The sequence below is a fragment of the Schistocerca gregaria genome, chromosome X (assembly GCF_023897955.1).
Source record: "Schistocerca gregaria isolate iqSchGreg1 chromosome X, iqSchGreg1.2, whole genome shotgun sequence".
NCBI lineage: Eukaryota > Metazoa > Arthropoda > Insecta > Orthoptera > Acrididae > Schistocerca > Schistocerca gregaria.
In genome coordinates this window covers 818,034,506-818,053,665 of record NC_064931.1, presented here as the reverse complement: position 1 = coordinate 818,053,665, position 19,160 = coordinate 818,034,506, and the positions used below count along the sequence as shown (strand labels likewise).

The 19,160-nt window shown below is 42.3% G+C and overlaps 1 protein-coding gene across 7 annotated transcripts in view; it reads left to right on the top strand.

The window, feature by feature from the left end:
- LOC126297890 (uncharacterized) overlaps nucleotides 1-19,160 on the top strand; it is a 2,130,251-nt gene that overhangs the window by 1,736,271 nt on the left and 374,820 nt on the right. For all 7 annotated transcript variants that reach the window (XM_049989191.1, XM_049989197.1, XM_049989196.1 and 4 more), the window contains exon 10: nucleotides 4,728-4,888. In XM_049989191.1, coding sequence (XP_049845148.1) covers nucleotides 4,728-4,888 — 161 coding nt within the window. The remainder of the gene's footprint in view (nucleotides 1-4,727; nucleotides 4,889-19,160) is intronic.

Below are 19,160 nucleotides of genomic sequence, written 5' to 3'. Positions count from 1 at the left end.
AAGATAAGGTGCAAGAAAACAGTGAACATAATTAAAGAAGCGATAGTATCATCTGAAGATGAAATGAAGGAATTAATTTCAGAAACTGCAGAGAGAACAAACAAACAGAAATAGAACTGAGAGTAGATAGATAAAAGCAAGACTTGTCTATAGTTACTGAAGACCAAGAATATGGGCAGTACAAAGACGAAGTTAAAATTTATGTTTGTCATGTTTTCCAAGAACATAAGTAACGAGCTACGGAAGAGGTGGAAGAAATAGAAGAGTCCACTTCTGCATTACAAGATATAATTTGAAATAAAAATTCGGGAAATGAATGTTACAATTCAGCCTATGGCAATACACACAGAGCATAGGAACAGCTTCAGTAACATCAATTTTGTGTTAAATGGTTCATTGCATCCGGTTGTCCTCCATGATGTGGTCTATCACCCCTAAACGTTTGATACTAACATTTTTGAAATGCCTCTATATGTGCGCATGCGCGCGCCCTTGTGTGTGTGTGTGTGTGTGTGTGTGTGTGTGTGTGTGTGTGTGTGATGAAAGTTGTGTTGGCATCTAGCAGTTTTTAAAAGAAATAGCCGCATCCATTGAGTATGTGGGACGTTCTTAATTACCATTCAGAAGAAAATTCACTTGATTTCATAATTCTGCATAGTATAAAACCTCACGTACTTCTCTCCGGCCATATAAACATCATGCCTTGGAATCAAACAAGACCTGGATATGATCCTGAAAATGTTTCTTCCGCGTTGTCTGCAATAGTCGTGGCTGAAGGACAGTGACGAAAATATTGCCGACCAACGACATCCAAAATGTGTGTGATGGTGCCAAGTCTGGCAAAACTTGCAGGGCAGAAAAACCGTTGCATTTCTTGGTAAGCTAACAACATTTATTCTCATTTTGACCCACTGGGCAGCTATTTTCCTGCTGAAATAGGACCTGTGGATTTACCTGAGGAAGAGGCAGTACCTCGGCCTGTAACAACAACAACAACAACAACAACAACAACAACAACAAATGTAGCAGGTTACTCTTCATATTGCCCTCAGTATGTAGGAATCTGTATCGCACTTTTTATTCGGCGATTCCGCTCACCATCATTGTTGATAGGTATTGATATGCAGCCCAGTTATGATGATTTTTAGTTGATAGTCACATGATAACGTCTTACACGTATAATGACACCATTGTACGCCATTTAAAAAGAGGAACTCGTCCAAAACCACTATATTTTGGCACTCAGCACACCAGCGTCGACGTTCACGTACGCTTTGCATTCTGAGGTGTGTATGGTTGCTCGGCAATAGAAGCCACCGGTGTAATCGGCAGCATACGGTATTCAATCATCGACGCAGACAGGTACACACCAGTTGCAGCGCTCCCCTATCGAATCAGACCTGTGTACCTAATTATGTGGCTTGCTACTGTCACGCGACAGGAAACCGTCATCCCGTGCTATTTTCGTGTCGCGTGCTCCATCAGGCCAGAACCCACTCTTCGCCGCGTACGACCTTCAACTGTCAACTAATTATACATGTCATCATAAAGTGAATAAAATAACTTTGCGATTGACAGGTTGCAGTGGCGCGGAACAGTGCATCTTAAACGAGCTAGGGCGATGACGACGACAACAACAACCATGCAACCATCCGTGCTTGACAAATCTTTGTATGTATATGCAAAACAGGCGACCCATAGGGCACTTGGCACTCTCAAAACAGCTACGATTGACTGGCAGATGGCCCCTACCACTCTACTCGCTGAAACCTTGACCACATTTAATTAGAGGAGGAGATTAGTCTTCAACATCCCGTCGACAACGTGGTCATTAGAGTCGGTGCACAAGCTTGAATTATGGAAGGATGGGGAAGAAAACCAACCGTGCCCTTTCAAAGGAACAATCCCGCCATTTGTCTGAAGCTTCTTAGGAAAAGCACATAAAACCTAAATCCGGATGGCCAGGCATGGGTTTCAACCGACGCCCTCCCGAATGCGGGTCCAGTGTGCTAGCCATTGCACCACCTCGCTTGGTAAATTTATTTTAATCGACGAAGTATGCTCCATATCAGTCAAATTGGTGTTTCGCAGAGTCCAGTCACTCTGTCGTATACCAATACATTCCCATACTGAGATCGCCGATACATTCCAGCACACTCAAGTTTCGCAGCTATTCAGTGTCTGAGAATGACGTAAAAATCGGCTTAACAGTGAGACTAGTGAAAGGGCTGCTATGGCGCCATGTACGCTATCTGCCTGCTAACTTAATAGTGGTTATTGATTCACTGTTCAACTAGTTCAGGTTAGTCCAGGCATTGCAATTTTCACTGGTTTAAAATACGCAGTTTGTTGTACATTTATGTCCATAGTGATACATTCCTACCAGTTAGGATGACGTCCGTTGCGGAACTTTCATCTGTACATTCGATCGGCTTTCTGGGTACTACACCGTGCTGGACCATGTACGTATTAAATGGGTGGCTGGGAGTTCCTGTAACGACTAATGCTCCACATCTGATAACCAGTGATGAACTATAAAATTCCACTGTGAATAAATCAAATATGATTGCGCGTTGCTTTTCAAGAAAGTTCGATTATTATAGTTGACCGTTCCGCCAACAACGAGGTCATTATGCACGGAACACCAATTAGAATTGAGGAAGCAAAACGGTCGTGTCATATCAAAGTAACCACCCTGATAGTCACACCAAGCCAATTTAGAGAAGTCACCTAAATGTTGACGGGGTTTTTAACCGCATCCCTTCCAAATAAAAGTCCAGTGTTGCACCACTGCGCTAAATCGATCAGTTGCTTCGTAAAGTAGCGCCAGAAACATCGTTGCACCAGGCAGCTGTCTGTTATAAAATATAAGCAGTTTACACGCTTGTCGCTCATTGAAGAGTGCGTACCGTTTGAAATATGCATTTTCGACCATTTATTTCTTACCAGAAAATACTCAGATAAGGATGCTCTGTTGGTTCTTTAATTATACCTTTAAAGTTTTGGGACACGCTGTATAGTTATACGACAAAGTTACGCACATACACTACAAGTTGGTGTTATTTACACTAAAAATAACCAGGAGTAATCTGACGCTTCCAACAAGTGTCGTATGCCATTTACCGAGCGAGCTCACTGCCGATGTTCATTCGGTTACATCTTGAGCTGCTCATTCCTAACATGTCCCATCTCTGCTCTCCTCACATATTAGTTCTATTTCTGTGTATGTTTTATACATATACTGATTCAGTTAATTTATTGTATTTAAACCTTGCGAAATTGTATAGTGGCTATTTTACAAATCAAGTTCCGCCCCCCCCCCCCTCCCCAACACCACAAATACTCTTCTTACCAAATATAATTAGAAACTTGTCCATCTACGGCGGAAAGACGTCACCTTCATACTCTTTGTGCAGATTTTCTAATTTAGGTGTGACAGTTCTACAAGAGATGAAAGACCTAACAGCGCGATGTTTTGTATAATGATGTCTGCTCTTTAACCTACCTCCCTCAGCGAGGATAATCTTTGATACAGTTCACTATCATCAAGAGCAAGTCATTTAAAAAAGTCTTTAAATTCCTTTCCAGCAATGCTTCCACCATCACCTGCCCTTGACATCAGAGAGAAAGAAGATTAGCTTTCCGTCCACAACCAAGTTATAAGAGACGAGGCAGAAGCTCGGATTTGGGCGGGCTGAGAAAGAAATCTGCCGTGTCTTTTTTGAATGCAGCCTTTCATCCAAATCATGAAAAGCTTCAATGTGGGTGGTATTTAACCACCGACCTCCTGAATACTCTGTGGAGCGTTCTTTGGCGAAATGATTCAATTCTATTGACAGGCTAAGCTCATCTCGAAAACATCTATAATGACAGCGGAACTCGCCTTTATTTTAGAAGACCTGACATGTATGGAACAATACTGATACTCTCAGATTCACGCAATTCGTTATTACTCAGACGTAAACCTCTGCAGTAATATTTTAACAACAGTATGTCTTGTAATATATTGGATATTTTATGCCCAAATACTAAAACTCGTCTACCACTGTTAGTAAATGATTTCCCAAGCTAACTCCCTCAGCTACACCTGATTTAATTCGACTATCCTCCATTACCCTTGTTTTAATTTCGTTGTTGTTTATCTTATAATCTCTTTTCAAGACACCATCCATTCTGTTAAACTGATACTCTTTGTACCTTAGTGCATCTGACAGAATTACTTTATTGACAGTACTTAACGTTTTCATATGTTGTCACTGAACTTTAACTATTTCTCCAAATTTCTGCAATGTTGACTAGAATACACACTTTGAAATACTGAAGTTGTCAAGGATAAAACAAAGGCACCTAAAGGCTGATTACAACTTATAAAAAAAACAGACTGCAGTTACAATAGCCGAAATACCTGTATGGGAGACAGTGGTTGAGAAATGTGTGGGCCAGGGATGTAACGTATCTCCATGTTGTTCAGTCTGTTCGTACATATAGCTATAAAGAAAACCAAGAAGATATTTGGAGTCCACTGTTAACGATGGCAAACAATGAACGAAATCAGATCGTAGGATGAACACGCAAGGCCACTACAGAATTCTACTGCTCGCCTGTGTTAACTGATGCCGCAGAAGCATGCAGAATCGCATTATGACTTCCTATGATGTTCATCTAGTGCCACAGTGGTAACTCTATCCCTCTCGTGAGTCATAATGGATTGCTCCTTTTGTTTACAGAAAGAGCTGTTTGCCTCGAAGGCGGAAAGCGCCTCCGACGGTATGCGCGAGAGAAAGATGTCCTCCTCCTCCACCGGCAGCATGAAGAATAAGTGGCTCAAGGCCTTCAAGAGCCTCAAAGCCAGCAACACCAGCGACGGCGCTCTCAAAGAGACGGAGAAGTAAGTCTAACATCTCACATCCGCTTGCCTTTACTCTGCATAACAAAGACACTTCTCTAGATTTTTACTATGTAGTAATATCGCTTCGACAAATTGTGTGTCTTTAACATAATGTCAGTTCTCACAATCCTGAAAGTAAGTTACCTATACGAGACAAATGAAAGACAATTTTCAAATTAACGTCATATACAATTCTGTGAAATCTTTCATTAAATGATCAGTTTTCGCACTCAAAAACGTTTAATGCATATTGAATGTAGTGATGAAAAAAATCTAATGCTTGTGTTTCTTGTACTAGCTCGGCATCGAGTAGAAGAGAAACTCTATTTTCCTTAATGGACCAATCAGTTTCTATTATTCTTTACAGCAAGGTGATCAAAGTGAAATTCTTTAAAACAGTTAATCTCTGTTAAAGTCAAAATTACTGTACATATCTACGACAGACACGTTTTCATTTTTATCCTTAAAAGTATCATCAGTGGTTTCAAATTACCATATACTTGTAAAAATATTTTCCATTATTATCTTGCGTACTCCGTTGCACACATTTTTAGCCATCTTTAAGTTTAAAACAATTATCTTGGATTTTAGTTAATACGTGTAAAGGTTTACGATTTGTACGTAACTGTCACATTTGCACTGGAAACGTCCTTGCCCTTTAGTATATGAACGATTAAATTTCGTCTAGAGCGTAGCATCACTGTATTCCACTTATCTGCAGTACAGTATACGTATTAGGCAATTTAACTGACGATTAAAAAAAGCACATTACTATGTTGTGATTCGGAGGAAAATACGAGGGTTGGAATCTGAATACTGACAATTATTTATTTACAGCTCATACAAAACAGATACGTGTTTCAAAGTTTTACTGACCTTCAAAGCAGTCACCAGTATTGTGTACAACCCGTTGCCAGCGATGTGGAAGTCGTAGGACACTCTTGGCAGTGCCATTTGTGTTGACAGTTCGAGCGGCGCGGTCTATTGGCTCTGACCACAATGGGACTTCTAAGGTCATCAGTCCCCTAGAACTTAGAATTACTTAAACCTAACTAACCTAAGTTTTTAATGTCCCGTGTACGCGAGGTCATTAGAGATGGAGCACAAGTTGGGCCTTGTTCTTTCTAAGGGAATCATCCCGATATTTGTCAAAGTGACTTAGGTAAACCACGTAAAACTTAAATCTGATGATCAGAAGAGGAGCTGAACACTGATCCTTTAGAATGACATCCCAGTACCATAACCACTGTGTCACCGAACTGGGAGGGGGGGGGGAGGAAGAGGGGCTGTGTGCCTGGTAGTCATGATTTCACTACATTTCTATTTTTTGTCTCCATATTTAACATATTTTTGTTCGATGTAATTGCTTTTTGGCTGTGGTACTTTCTTTGTATTGTTAATATGTTCTGCGAGAATTGTTATTTCTTACTACTTACACCTTTTTATGTTTCTCCGTACGTAAATATGCTCGGCATCATACTTTCAGGGGCGTAATAGTATTGTTACAATTTCTGCTGTTTCCTCCCGAAGCTCTAACATATTAGCTAACATGTTCCTATTTCCAACGATTTAACAGTGTTCCTTTTTGTTGTGGCAGTGTGTTTCTTCGTATTAAAAGCTAAGATAACTGAAAAATGTACTGAGTGTATGCTATAGAATATGTCCATCGTCCCTGAAAGTTTGTAACATCATCACGGAATCATCCTTTGTAAGGGGCAGTCAAAGAAAAGAAGGGGCCCGCATGTTGCCGATGTTGTTCCGACTACGCTGCAGAAATTTCGCTGGGAAGTCCTTACATATGCTCCACATAGTCCCGATCAATCTCCAAGCCATTTTCATATTTTTAGTTGATTGAAAACAGACATTCGTGGTCGTCTATTTGCTTCGGATGAAGTGCTGCACGCCTGGAAAGAACCATGGTTCCGTAAAGAACCGCAAAAGCTCATTGACCGTCTTGTATCACTGTGGGATAAATGTATTAACATATATGGCTATTACTTTTTTCCCATCAGTCTTGTTTTCTTTTGACTGCCCCTTATACTCTCAGGCCATGATGATGCTTTTGCAAAAAGAAAACAGAACATGTGTAGTCTAAACACACACCATAATTTTCAGTTGCACAAGTGACGATAGCTAAAATTCTACGAATCAGTCGTTAAACTTGCAAATGAGAAACAAGTACACAAAAAGATATTTGAAAATTTTATTTAATTCTTTGTAATACCCAAACAAAAACTGAAGCCACATATATTTTTTTTCCAGAAATCATCCATTAACCAGTACTTTTATAATATCAAATTTATTTACAGATCTTTCTCAATGAAATGTTTTGTCTCTTCAGTAGCTATCTTCAAAATTCGTTACCCAAGTAAAGCGCTGAAAACGTATGTGCTAATTTTTGTCATCATAAAGAGCACAGGTAAGAGGAAACAAGTCAGCATTGCCGTTTTCACCCATTACCCTTATAACGAGTACAGATCTTTAAGGCAGTCAGTGCTAATCCAAATCTGTCCATTCGTAAGTGGTTGAAATTTTTAAAAAAACAAGTCCAGCATCGCTATCAAAGGGAAATAGATGGTCAGTATTATTAAGAAACGTATTAAGAAAGTATGGTTTCTGATTTAGCATAATTCTCTTCACTTCAGATATGACTGACATTCCCAAATCACAAATATTTGCAACTATCATCTTCTACTCATCGAAGTGCCCCACACTTGGTATACTTGCTGTGCCTTCAAAATTTCCGTAATTTCACTGAATCATATGAGAAAATTGTGTTAATTTCCTAAATAGGAGAGGGTGACTGCATTCCCCATCCATTTATAAATGTCTCCATTCATATTAAAGTCGAAGAGAAACTGAACCCTAACATTCCTTTAACATCTCGTTCTCATTCCAAGAGTGAACACAAATCTTAGTGGTAATGAGAGTAAACAGACGCTGAACCGCAAGAAGTCATGATAAAAATTATTGCGTTGCAAAATTTCCGTAATGATTCGTGTACTACATCAACTACGTTTCTCTTCCATTAATTATTTGTCCTGTATGTAAGTTATGGTTCAAATGGCTCTGAGCACTATGGGACTCAAGATCTGAGGTCATCAGTCCCCTAGAACTTAGAACTACTTAAACCTAACTAACCTAAGGACATCACACACATCCATGCCCAAGGCCGGATTCGAACCTGCGACCGTAGCAGTTGCGCGGTTCCAAACTGTAGCGCTTAGAACCGCATGGCCACACCGGCCGGCAAGTAATTTCTAATTGTAGCTGTGATATATGGTCAGTATATCCAGTTTTGAATAAATATCGTGGCAAATCGTTCGTAACTGTCAGTTCCATCATATTCTTCTTCTTATCTCAGCTAATTCGTTGACAGTGCGTTATCTTTTTTCTGTTTCTCTCTTCTTTTATTCCTATTCTTAAAATGCATTATTGTTTTGATAAGAAGTTCAGATGTTCAACTGCTGAGGTCATCGGTCCCTAGACTTACGCACTACTTAAACTAACTTATGCTAAGAACAGCACAAACACCCATGCCCGAGGGAGGACTCGAACCTCCGGCGGGAGTGGCCGCGCAATCCGTGTCATGGCGCCCCAAACCGATCGGCCACTCCACGCGGCTGCAACAGTCATTGCCGAATTGCAGAAGTGCTGAAAAAGGAAATTATTCTAGTAATGTGCAAATATTTATTAGTACTGCAGTGTGGCGTGCATTCACATCAGAATGTGGAAAATAATTTCTTGCCAAGTCGATAATTGTCATTTTGAATACACAATCAATAAAAGTTTGCATCACCTCGGTTCCAAGAGTTCCGGAACCTGTACAGAATATTGGAATAGAGATCAATATAAGCATCATTTCCGCCATTTTTATTGCTCATGAAAACTACTCATTGCATGTTGTACTACCACACAGGGAGACCTGTAGAAGTGTTGGTCCAAATTGTTGTACACACCAGGAACCTGTAATACCCAGTAGCACGTCTTCTTGCATTGATTCATGCCAGTATTCGTCGTGGCATATGTTCCGCAAGTTCATTTAGGCAATGTTGATCCATATTGTCCGCTCCTCAACGGCGATTCGGTGTAGATCCCTCAGAGTGGTTGGTGGGTTACGTCGTCCATAAACAGTCTTTTTCAGTCTATCCTAGGTATGTATGATAGGTTTCATGTCTGGAGAATATGCTGGCCACTCTGATCGAGCGATGTCGTTATCCTGAAGGAAATCATTCACAAGATGTGCATGAAGGGGGCACGAATTGTCATACATGAAGAAGAAAGCCTCGCCAATATGCTGCCGATATGGTTGCACTATCGGTCGAAGAATGGCATTCAATTATCGTACAGCCGTTACAGCGAATTCCACGACCAGCAGCGGCGTACGTTGGCCCCACATAATGCCACCAAAAATAGCAGGGAACCTCCACCTTGCTGCACTCGTTGGAGAGTGTGTCTAAGGCTTTCAACCTTACCGGGTTGCCTCCAAACACGTCTCTGTCGATTGTCTGGTAGAAGGCATATGCGACACTGATCGGTGAAAAGAAGGTGATGCCAATCCTCAGCGGTCCATTCGGTATGTTGTTAGACGCATCTGTGCCGCGCTGCATGGTGTCGTGGTTGCAAAGATGGACTTCGCCATGGACGTCGGGAGTGAAGTTGTGCATCATGCAGCCTGTTGTGTACAGTTTGAGTCGTAACATGACGTCCTGTGGCTGCTCTAAAAGCGTTATTCAACATGGTGGCGTTGATATCAGGGTTCCTCCGAGCCATAATCCATAGGTAGCGGCCATCCACTGCAGTAGTAGCCCTTGAGGGGCCTGAGCACGGCATGGCATCGACAGTTTCTGTCTCTCTGTATCTCCTCCATGTCCTAATAACATCGCTTTGCTTCACTCCGAGACACCTGGACAGTTCCATTGTGAGAGCCCTTCCCGGCCCAAAGTAACAATGCGGGCGAAATCGAACCGCGGTATTGACCGCCTAGGTATGGTTGAACTACAGACAACACGAGACGTGTACCTTCTTCCTGGTGGAATGACTGGAACTGATCGGCTGTCGGACCCCCACTGTGTAATAGGCGCTGCATGGTTGTTTACATCTTTTGGCTTGTTTAGTGACATCTATGAACAGTCAAGTGGACTGTGTCTGTGATACAATATCCACAGTCAACGTGTATCTCCAGGAGTTCTCGGAACTGGATGGTGCAAAACGTTTTTTGATGTGTGTAAACATGTCATGTGTGATAAATAATAATAATAATAATAATAATAATAATAATAAAAATTTCACCAATTATCAAAATGCATCTTGAGGCGATAGGTTACGTCCTTAGCTACTCCAATTCTTAACTAAATGTAATTCTTGGCTTACATACTCCTTCCTTTTGACCACGTGGTTCCGTTGACGATTCCTCCGCGTCCGCGAATACTCCGCAATAACACTGTTGTTGTGTCATTGTTCCCGCAGAACGGTCTAATCACCTATGTACTCTCGGGTACTCTGCATCCGATCTTCCATCCATGTTGGGTTTGGTATTAGAATAGGATTTAAATGGCTCTGAGCGCTATGGGACTCAACTGCTGTGGTCATTAGTCCCCTAGAACTTAGAACTACCTAAACCTACCTAACATAAGGACATCACACACATCCATGTCCGAGGCAGGTATTAGAATAGGATTTACTGGAGTTATTCTCCGGTAGTAGTTAGCCCTAGCTGATGTCGAAACTGCAGAAATTTGTTGTATAATTTTGGAACTTGTTTCCACTAGTATTTTAATCTTTCTGGAGACTGGAAGTCTCTTTCATAGGGATCAACATAGATCCGACAAATAGCGATCATCTGAACCCAGCTCGTTCTGTTCGTTCACGAGACCGAGAAAGCAGTAGACTTAGGTGTTCAGTTTGACTTCCAGAGCACGAATAAAATACTAGCGCAGGAAATATCTTACCCTCTGAAGAGTTCCTAGCAGATTTAACACACCATGACATTCTTGGCATGATGGATATTCACTCTGCTGTTCTCTAATGGGTCACTACTGCTGCTTTAATTTCAACTGAGGCTCTGCAATCCATTAGACTGTGTCGATTTACCGGCAGGTATCTCTCATGATAAATGTGTATATGTCTACAAACAATGTCGGGGGTGACCTAGCATTGCCAGCCGCGGTGGCCGAACGGTTCTAGGCGCTTCAGTCCGGACTAGTTACCATAGTACCATACCTGCAGGACGTATACGGGCCATGGCAACAGCTTTGTCATCCTCGTCGGTAGCTCCAACCCAGTGGGGCGTATTACTAACCTAAGGGGTCTAGGTTCGATTCCCAGCCGGGTCGGAGATTTACTCCGCTCGGGGACTGGATGTTGGGTTGTCCTTACCTTCAAATGAAAATCGCCTGCATGGCGTCAAATGACGAGTCGAAGCCTACTTAACTTCGTACCAGCGTATGACTTGGTCTTAATGATTGTTCAGAGTTGTAGAAGCACACTGTCGATCTTCCACTGTTGAGATGGCTGCATGAGCCCGTTCCGAAAGCCAATTAAAAACCAGTTTTGTTGATGCGCGTATAGCGTAACTTCTTGGAGTACAGAGAGGATACACTCCGTAACACAGCGCACATGGCCGTCGTGTTATGCATGGAGATCGACGAAAAGAACATCGCATCCTGTAACAATCCTCGAATCCCGATACCGATTGCCAGCGGCCATGCATGATAAGCGAACTTGGAATTTTCAGACGCGTCACGGTTTTTCAAGCAACGTTAGACAGGAAAAAGAATACCGACAGTGAATTGTTACTTTGTAAATTACGTGTGCAGTGCACATATCTGAATAACAGTGACTATTCAAACCGAGGATGGTGATATTACCAATGCAGAATACAGTGTTAATCAGTACAGTTTTATGGCTCTCATTAAGAGATCGGAATTAATAAAGAGAGTTCAAGCTGTAGATACAGCGGAAAACGAAAATTTAAATTTGGGAGTAGGCATTGAATCGCCAGAAAAAGTAATAGATCTTAATCGTGTTGACAATGTATGAAAGTATGATATGAAATTGCAATTGTTACGAGAACTGAAGGTCGATAGTCAAAAGATAATTCCAAATAACCAAAAATAAGCGCAGATTTGACCAAAGGATTAGAGGATTTCACAATTTTAAACAAAAATCTAAATGAACGGAAGAAAATAATACAGAATTATCATCAAAAACTGAGCAAAATGGTAGATGATGTTTGTCAACAGGTGAGAACAGATACGAAAACAAACGTTCTGATGACATTCAAGACATAAAACAATACTATGAAGAGAAAGAAGACAAGGTGGTGGAAGTTCATTCTCAGTTAATATTACAGCGACAACACATTCATCAGACTATGGGAGCAAGTGCAGTAATTCACGATGCCATTGTTGACATGAAAAGGTCAGGGGAGTAAAGTAATGCAGACGTCATGTTGAATACACGGACAATCTTGTGATTTTGATCTTAATGTCAATGAACTGGAGAAATCTGTCAGAGCCAAACATAACTGCATTGCTGACAGTGATCGAAGTTTGAGACGAGAGGATCTCGATTTATTGATGCAAGGAAGCTACAATGACAACTGTTATTTCAATGTAAAGAACGACGATTTTGCTTTGAAAGGGCAGTTTAAAGCTTAAGGTCCATAAATCCAAATGAGGGAAATATAACAGGCCTTTGTGCACAACAAGTGTGTGTCGATAACTACATGACGGGAAAGTCCGGCGTAGAAAATGTTATGACAAGTACAAAATTCAAAACAATATCCTTAAGTGAATATTTGGCCAAGGATCAGCAGAACGAAGTACCTAATTTATTAAGCCATGACAAACATGCTAAGAATCGCAAACTTAACTACAAAAAATATTTTGAGAAGAAATTCGAGAGAAAAATAGCTCGAAAAACAGCGTGAGAAGAAGAAGAAGAAGAGGGAGATAATTCGCTTACTCTTTTACAAAGAAGAGGAAAATTGACTTGCAAGCTAGGAAGAAGAAATTTCATGATTACTTTCGAGTGATGATAACTAGTGACGACTTTTAAACCTTTGACTTCTTTAGGAATTTATTAGTGTTTTCATAAATGAGTGTGAAACATAGCTGCACTATTTTACTCAATTATTTGCATGTAACTTATTGTTGACATGTGGCGGCAAGTGCTTTGTTTTGGCGTGTTGCCACTGTGTGTTCATTCTCTATGTTCACGCGGTGCTGGTGTGCAACGTTCTGTCATCCTGATGTCACGAGTCCAGGCATCTGATTCATGGCAGCAGTACTCTATCACCAATCGCCAGACCAACAGTTAGCGTGCCTTCCACCAAGCGGCATTTCAGTCGACAACATGCAAACCAGGCGGTGCTTTCGACTACGCAGCACGGATAAGCTGCGCGATCGATTTTGAAAGCCGACTTCTTGCCTCCTTCAGACATTCGTGATGAGTGGCACCCAACAGTCATCAAGAATGTCTGAAGAAGTTGCCTTACTGACATATAGCTCTATCTGGATGATGCCACCCAACTGAATACTCTAGAGATATTCAAAATCTGCACTTTAACCTTATCATATTAACAAACCGAGCTCTGCCACTATCTTTACCTACGAATTACGCCACAATAATATTCACTTCTTTGGCCCCAGGTATTTGTAAGACATGGTTCAAATGGCTCTGAGCACTATGGGACTTAACTTCTAAGGTCGTAAATCCCCTAGAACTTAGAACGACTTAAACCTAACTAACCTAAGGACATCACACACATCCATGCCCGAGGCAGGATTCGAACCTGCGACCGTAGCAGTCTCGCGGTTCCAGACTGTAGCGCCAGAGCCTCTCGGCCACACCAGTCGGCTGTAAGACATGACTTTTTCCATTTGTAATTCATTAATGGTGTGGTGGAGGGCTACCACTTTTTTACGATTGGTGAAGTACGTAACTTAATTTTTCTTACATTAAAAGCATTATGATTTTTGTTAATTCAGGTTCAACTGAATCTCTTGTTTAGTTTTAAAATTTTAATTTGCCTGAATGGCACGACTGCAATCCAGATTCGGCAGTATTTCCGTAGCTTGTTTGCGGAATAGCTTCGGTATAAGGTTAATTCAAAGCCAGGCTAATTTATAGTAGTACCAGGTAGTCCATTAAAGCTGTAAAGGCGAATTTCTGAGTAAGCATTCAGACTTCATTCCGATTCTTATCGTTATTATATATAGAAGACTGCCTCAAGGTCGATATTAAGACAACCCTATCTGCTTTCCTCCAAACACATTCTGTTATCTGAAAGAAAATACCAGAAAATATTAATTAGCGTTATTCATACGTCGATCTTCTTTACTTGTCGCGAACTAATTATCGCAATTCTGTTAGCCTGTTTGAGGAATGCCGTAATGTAAATGTATTTCTAATTAATACAACGTTTCTTTCGAGATTCCGGGTTCAAGTTTACAAATATTATGAGCAGTCATCGTTAAACGTGTATAACATTTATTAAGATTCTCTGTGGTAGTAGAAAAATAATTGAAAGTCTTCAAAAACCAGCCAGTCATTTCTGGTATGGAAGTAGTATTGCTCACCATTTTTTTGTTTTTTGTTTTTGCTGGAAATGCATGTTTTACACAAAACGTGATCTCCAAACATTATTCTGCGACAAGACAACGTTAAACTTTCCTGAAAATGGTCTGATAGTAGTTCAGTTTTTAAGAAACTTGGCTGAATCTCATTCAAATCCAATGGGCATGCAACTGATCCAAGTTTCGTATTAATTAAATCAGTAAAAAAGTATTTACGGAACGTATCGTTCAATTCTGGGTCAGGACATCTTGATTTGGGTTCTACACTGTTTCCCCAAATCATTTCAGGTGAATGCTAAGATAGATCCTTTGAATAGGCTTAGATTTATTTCCTTCGTCATCCATTCTCAAAGATCAAGGACTACTTCCTTAATGACCACACCCACAGTAGGTTTGTAAAATTTAACTTTTCCCTCTTCTTCCGTTCCGTCCTGATATGAAACTAACAGGAGGTGCTTTTCTGCTCAGAGAACACTGAATTACGTGGGATGAAAAAGGATACTAAATTTCACGGTCTCCTCTAGATTTTACCATGCGTTATGGTTTTGAACCATGCATATCCATATTGCTTTTGTGTGGTTCTTTTTTGTGCAGTCGGTCCATATTTTATTAGGCTGTGGTCTTAGTCGTTTCTCATCTCTTAGTATTTATCAATAAACTTGATCCATTTACCATATATTCGCTTGACTGCATGTGCAGCTCACCTCTATCTTCATTTGCGTTATAGCTACAATTACATCTAACAATTAAGCCTGTTTTATCCTATACACATTTCGTCTGTATGAGTGGTGTCGATTCTTTCACTTATTAGAAGAAACAGACACCACTGACATATATATGTCCGTCAATGCTAATATGATTATTCGATGCAGAGAACTCTTCGCCCGATCTCGTGCAGGACTTCGCGTGATGCGACGATCTGGAAGATCTCTCAGTGGTCTTACTTATGTCGACATTGCTATCCTCCTGATTTCCTGTATTCCCTGCGGTTTTGTTCCCCTTGACTTTTCTTTTTGATCCATCCTTTCTGGAGTTTTTGGTCTCCCTTTGGAGTTTGACCTACAGTACCTCCATTTCTAAATTTTCTGTCTGTAGTGTGAGCTATTTGGGGAAGAACTCGCTCCCTAGCACCGATGAGGTGGATACACCTCCCCCCTTCCTTTCCCTCTTCTGTCTCTGCTGTAGCCTCCCTCTCACCCCCTATGTCAGCAGCATGTGCAGTCGGTCAATGTGGTGGGGCTGTCATGTACCCATCCGGCTAAGCCCCCTGCAACACAGGGATCACATTTCTGTTACCTGAGCTGTTGCCTCCCCATGTATGCTTACGAATGGTTGCTTGTCCCTGGCTACGCCCTGGGAGGAGCGCCAGGCTCGCTAGCTTGGGATGAGACACTTTCCCCACTACCTGGTCTGCACTAGAATCAATTGGGACGCATTCACTGCAACAAAGCCGTCATTATTTGTGGAAAATATCAAAGACAAAAATGTTGTAGTGGAGTCTCTCAGTAAGATGCGGTCAGGTTCATTGTTTGGTCCCCCTTTGCAGTTTGACTTATCTCCACTTCTAAATTTTCTGTCTGTAGTGTGAGCCATTTATGGAAGAACTCCCTCTCTAGCATTTATGGAGTGGATACATCTGCAGCCCTTTGTGTTTGTGCTCATCTTGACGACGTCCTGGTGGCCATTACTCCTTACCTGTCTCTGAATATGGTTCAGAGAGTCTTTTTCACAGGGACCTCATGCTCCAAACAGATGAAAAACTCCAGCCAATGTGAAACAATGGGAAATTCATTTTGTTCGGCACATGTCTTTCAGACTTATGGCGGACTCTTTATGTGGTGAATGTGGACATCAACTCCACGAGGAAAGGCCCTCTGTTCCACCACATGTGTATGTTAATTGTCATGACCATCACTCTCCACACTCACCACTTTGCCCGGCTTGTAACAAAGAAGACAAGATGCAGCAGTGTAAGTCTCTTGATCGTTTATGTTACGTTGAGACTCGTCAGAAAGATGACTAACTGACTTCACCCTGTATCGATGATTCCTGCTTTTGTCTTTGTTACGTCCTTTCCCCCTCCCCCTCTTCCTCTCCCGTCTCCCTCTCCTCATCCCCCTCTCCTGTAGTTCCCATGCCCTTCCCTCCAGGTACGCTGTCCCTCCCCAGCTGAAGAAGTGTCCCCATTCTTCAGCCCCCGCCAGTGATGGGGCTCCCTCCGTGGACCCCTCCTCCTCCAACCAGCGTCTCTTAGGCCAGAGGCCTGCTACCACAACTTGGCTGGGGGACACACAGTATGTGTGACTCTCCAGGTCTTGCAGAAGCCTGCTGTCCTTCCGTGCCAAGCCCTCCTTAACCTATGAAATAGAAGGATAAGAAACAAGTCCCATGACAAGCCTCCCCCCCCCCCCACTCCCCAGTGCCACGGTGCCACCAAGGTGCAATCGCAATCTGAGTCTGACTCCTTATTTAAGGGTGTCCCCGCGTCCTCGTTGATGACAGATTGTTATCCAGGGGTGTGATTGACTTCAGCCTGTTCGCCTCCCATTTGTATACCCACTCTGTGGTTATTCAACGGAACTATAATGGATACTACTGTCACCTTCCAGAGTTTCAATCGCTTATTGCCGTTTACTAGGCATCTTGTGTCGTTCTCCAGGAATCTCATGTTACTGCTACTCATTCACTGGCCCTTCGTGGGTTCCCTTTCTATTGGAACTGGGTCGGCCCTTTGAAGGCTTCCAGTGGCGTTTGCACTTTGATCCACACGAATATAGTTAGTACCTGGATCGCACGTCATACCACACTGGAAGCAGGAGCAATTTGTGTCCAGTTGGACTCCTTAGTGATGGTTTGCTATCTGTGTCTCCCTCCTGACAGGCCACCTACAACAGTTGCCCTACCTGCCTTCCTTCAACAACTTCCCCTTCCCTTTCCTCCTTTGGGATTTTAATGCCCGTCACCCACAGTGGGGCAGTGCTTTTTTGTCTATTCAGGGGTTGTCCATTGACCAATCTCTTGCAGACTATGATCTGAGCCTTCTTAATGATGGTTTCCATCCTCATTTTAGTGTCTTATATGGCAATTTCTCTGCCATTGATTTCCCGCTCTCTTCCCCTCCCCCTCTTGCTTCCTTATACTGGGCACCATCCGATGACCTCTGATAGTGAACACTTCCTGTTGATTCTCTCGTTCCCTTCCCACCTACCGATGACTGTCACAACAACTAGCTTCCCATCAAGCTGATTGGCCTCTATATACCTCCTAGGTCGTGTTCACACCGTCTTTGTCAGGTTGTATTGATGAGGTCGTCCGTGATTCGTCCGATAAGATAATCTGCAACCCTGGCATTGGCGTTGCCAGCTTGACAAGCCCCGTTCCCTGTTGGATAGTTCTGTGGTGGAGCACAACCATTGCTACAGCGTTCCATTATCGTCATCGCGCTTTGCAACATCTTAATCGGCATAAGTCCTCCGCCGGTCTTGTCACCATTAAACTTCTTCGCCCAAAGCACATTACTTAATCAAACAGAGCAAGTGTGGATGTTTTGAACGCTTTGTGTTCTCTCAACGTTCTTCTGTTCCTTCTTCACGGGTGTGGGCTACACTGTGCATCCACCAAGGCTGTCAACAGCAGTTTCGCATTCCAGGTCTTGCCCTTGCAGGGGGCCTTTGTACAGATCAATTAGTTCGCGCGGAACATCACCAACCAATTTTGCGACGGTATCAATGTCAGCCTCCTATCCAACCGCCTTCCTCCTCCAGAAACAGCGGGCAGATGCTTCCTGCTTATGTGTTACCCCTTGTCAGTGAACCTTTTACTGGGTGGAAGCTTATTCTGGCCCTCTCTTCTTCCGACGCTTTAGCTGCTGGCCCTGATTCCAACATCTCCTCCAGATGTTCAACCGTATTTGGCTCCAAGGCATTTTCCTGATTCAGTGGAGAGACAGTATTGTTGTTCCTGGCCTTAAGCCTGGTAAGGATCCATCGTTCCTCGATAGTTGCCAGCCATTAGCCTGACCAATGTCCTCTGAAAGTTACGAGAATGGATGGCGTCTAATAGGCTCAGTTGGATCCTTGAATCTCAGGACATTTTTGCTCCTTACTAATGGGGCTTTTGGGAGGGACGGTCTCTAGCTAATCATCTGCTTCAATTGGAAACCGCAGTTCGGCAGGCCTTTTCTCAGCATCGCCATTTTCTCGCAGTTTTCTTCGACCTTCGTAAGGCGTAAGACACAGCTTGGCGGCTGCACAGCCTCCTTGCGCTCCTTGAGTACTCTACCATGTGGAATTTGATGGTTGGAGAGACAACATCACAGTTACAGGTAATATGCGTAAACGAGTTCCGTTGGTCACTGACGCATCGTGTATGTGGGTAGTGTTAACTCCTTCAGCATCTGTTTAGGCTTAAGCTTGTAGCCATACAATAAATGACATGAGGATGGCTGTAGGTGTTCCATTTTCGTACAATATCTGATAAGGATTCCAGAGCTCATAGCAGTACTTTAGCACAGGCCGGATAAGCGTAGTATAGGCAGTCTCTTTAGTAGAGGTGATGCATCTTCTAAGTGTTCTGCCAATAAAACGCATTCTTCCGTTCGCTTTCCTCACAACAATATATATGTCATCGTTCCAGTTTAAGTTGTTCATAATTGTAATTCCTAGGTATTTAGCTGAGATGACAGTTTTTAA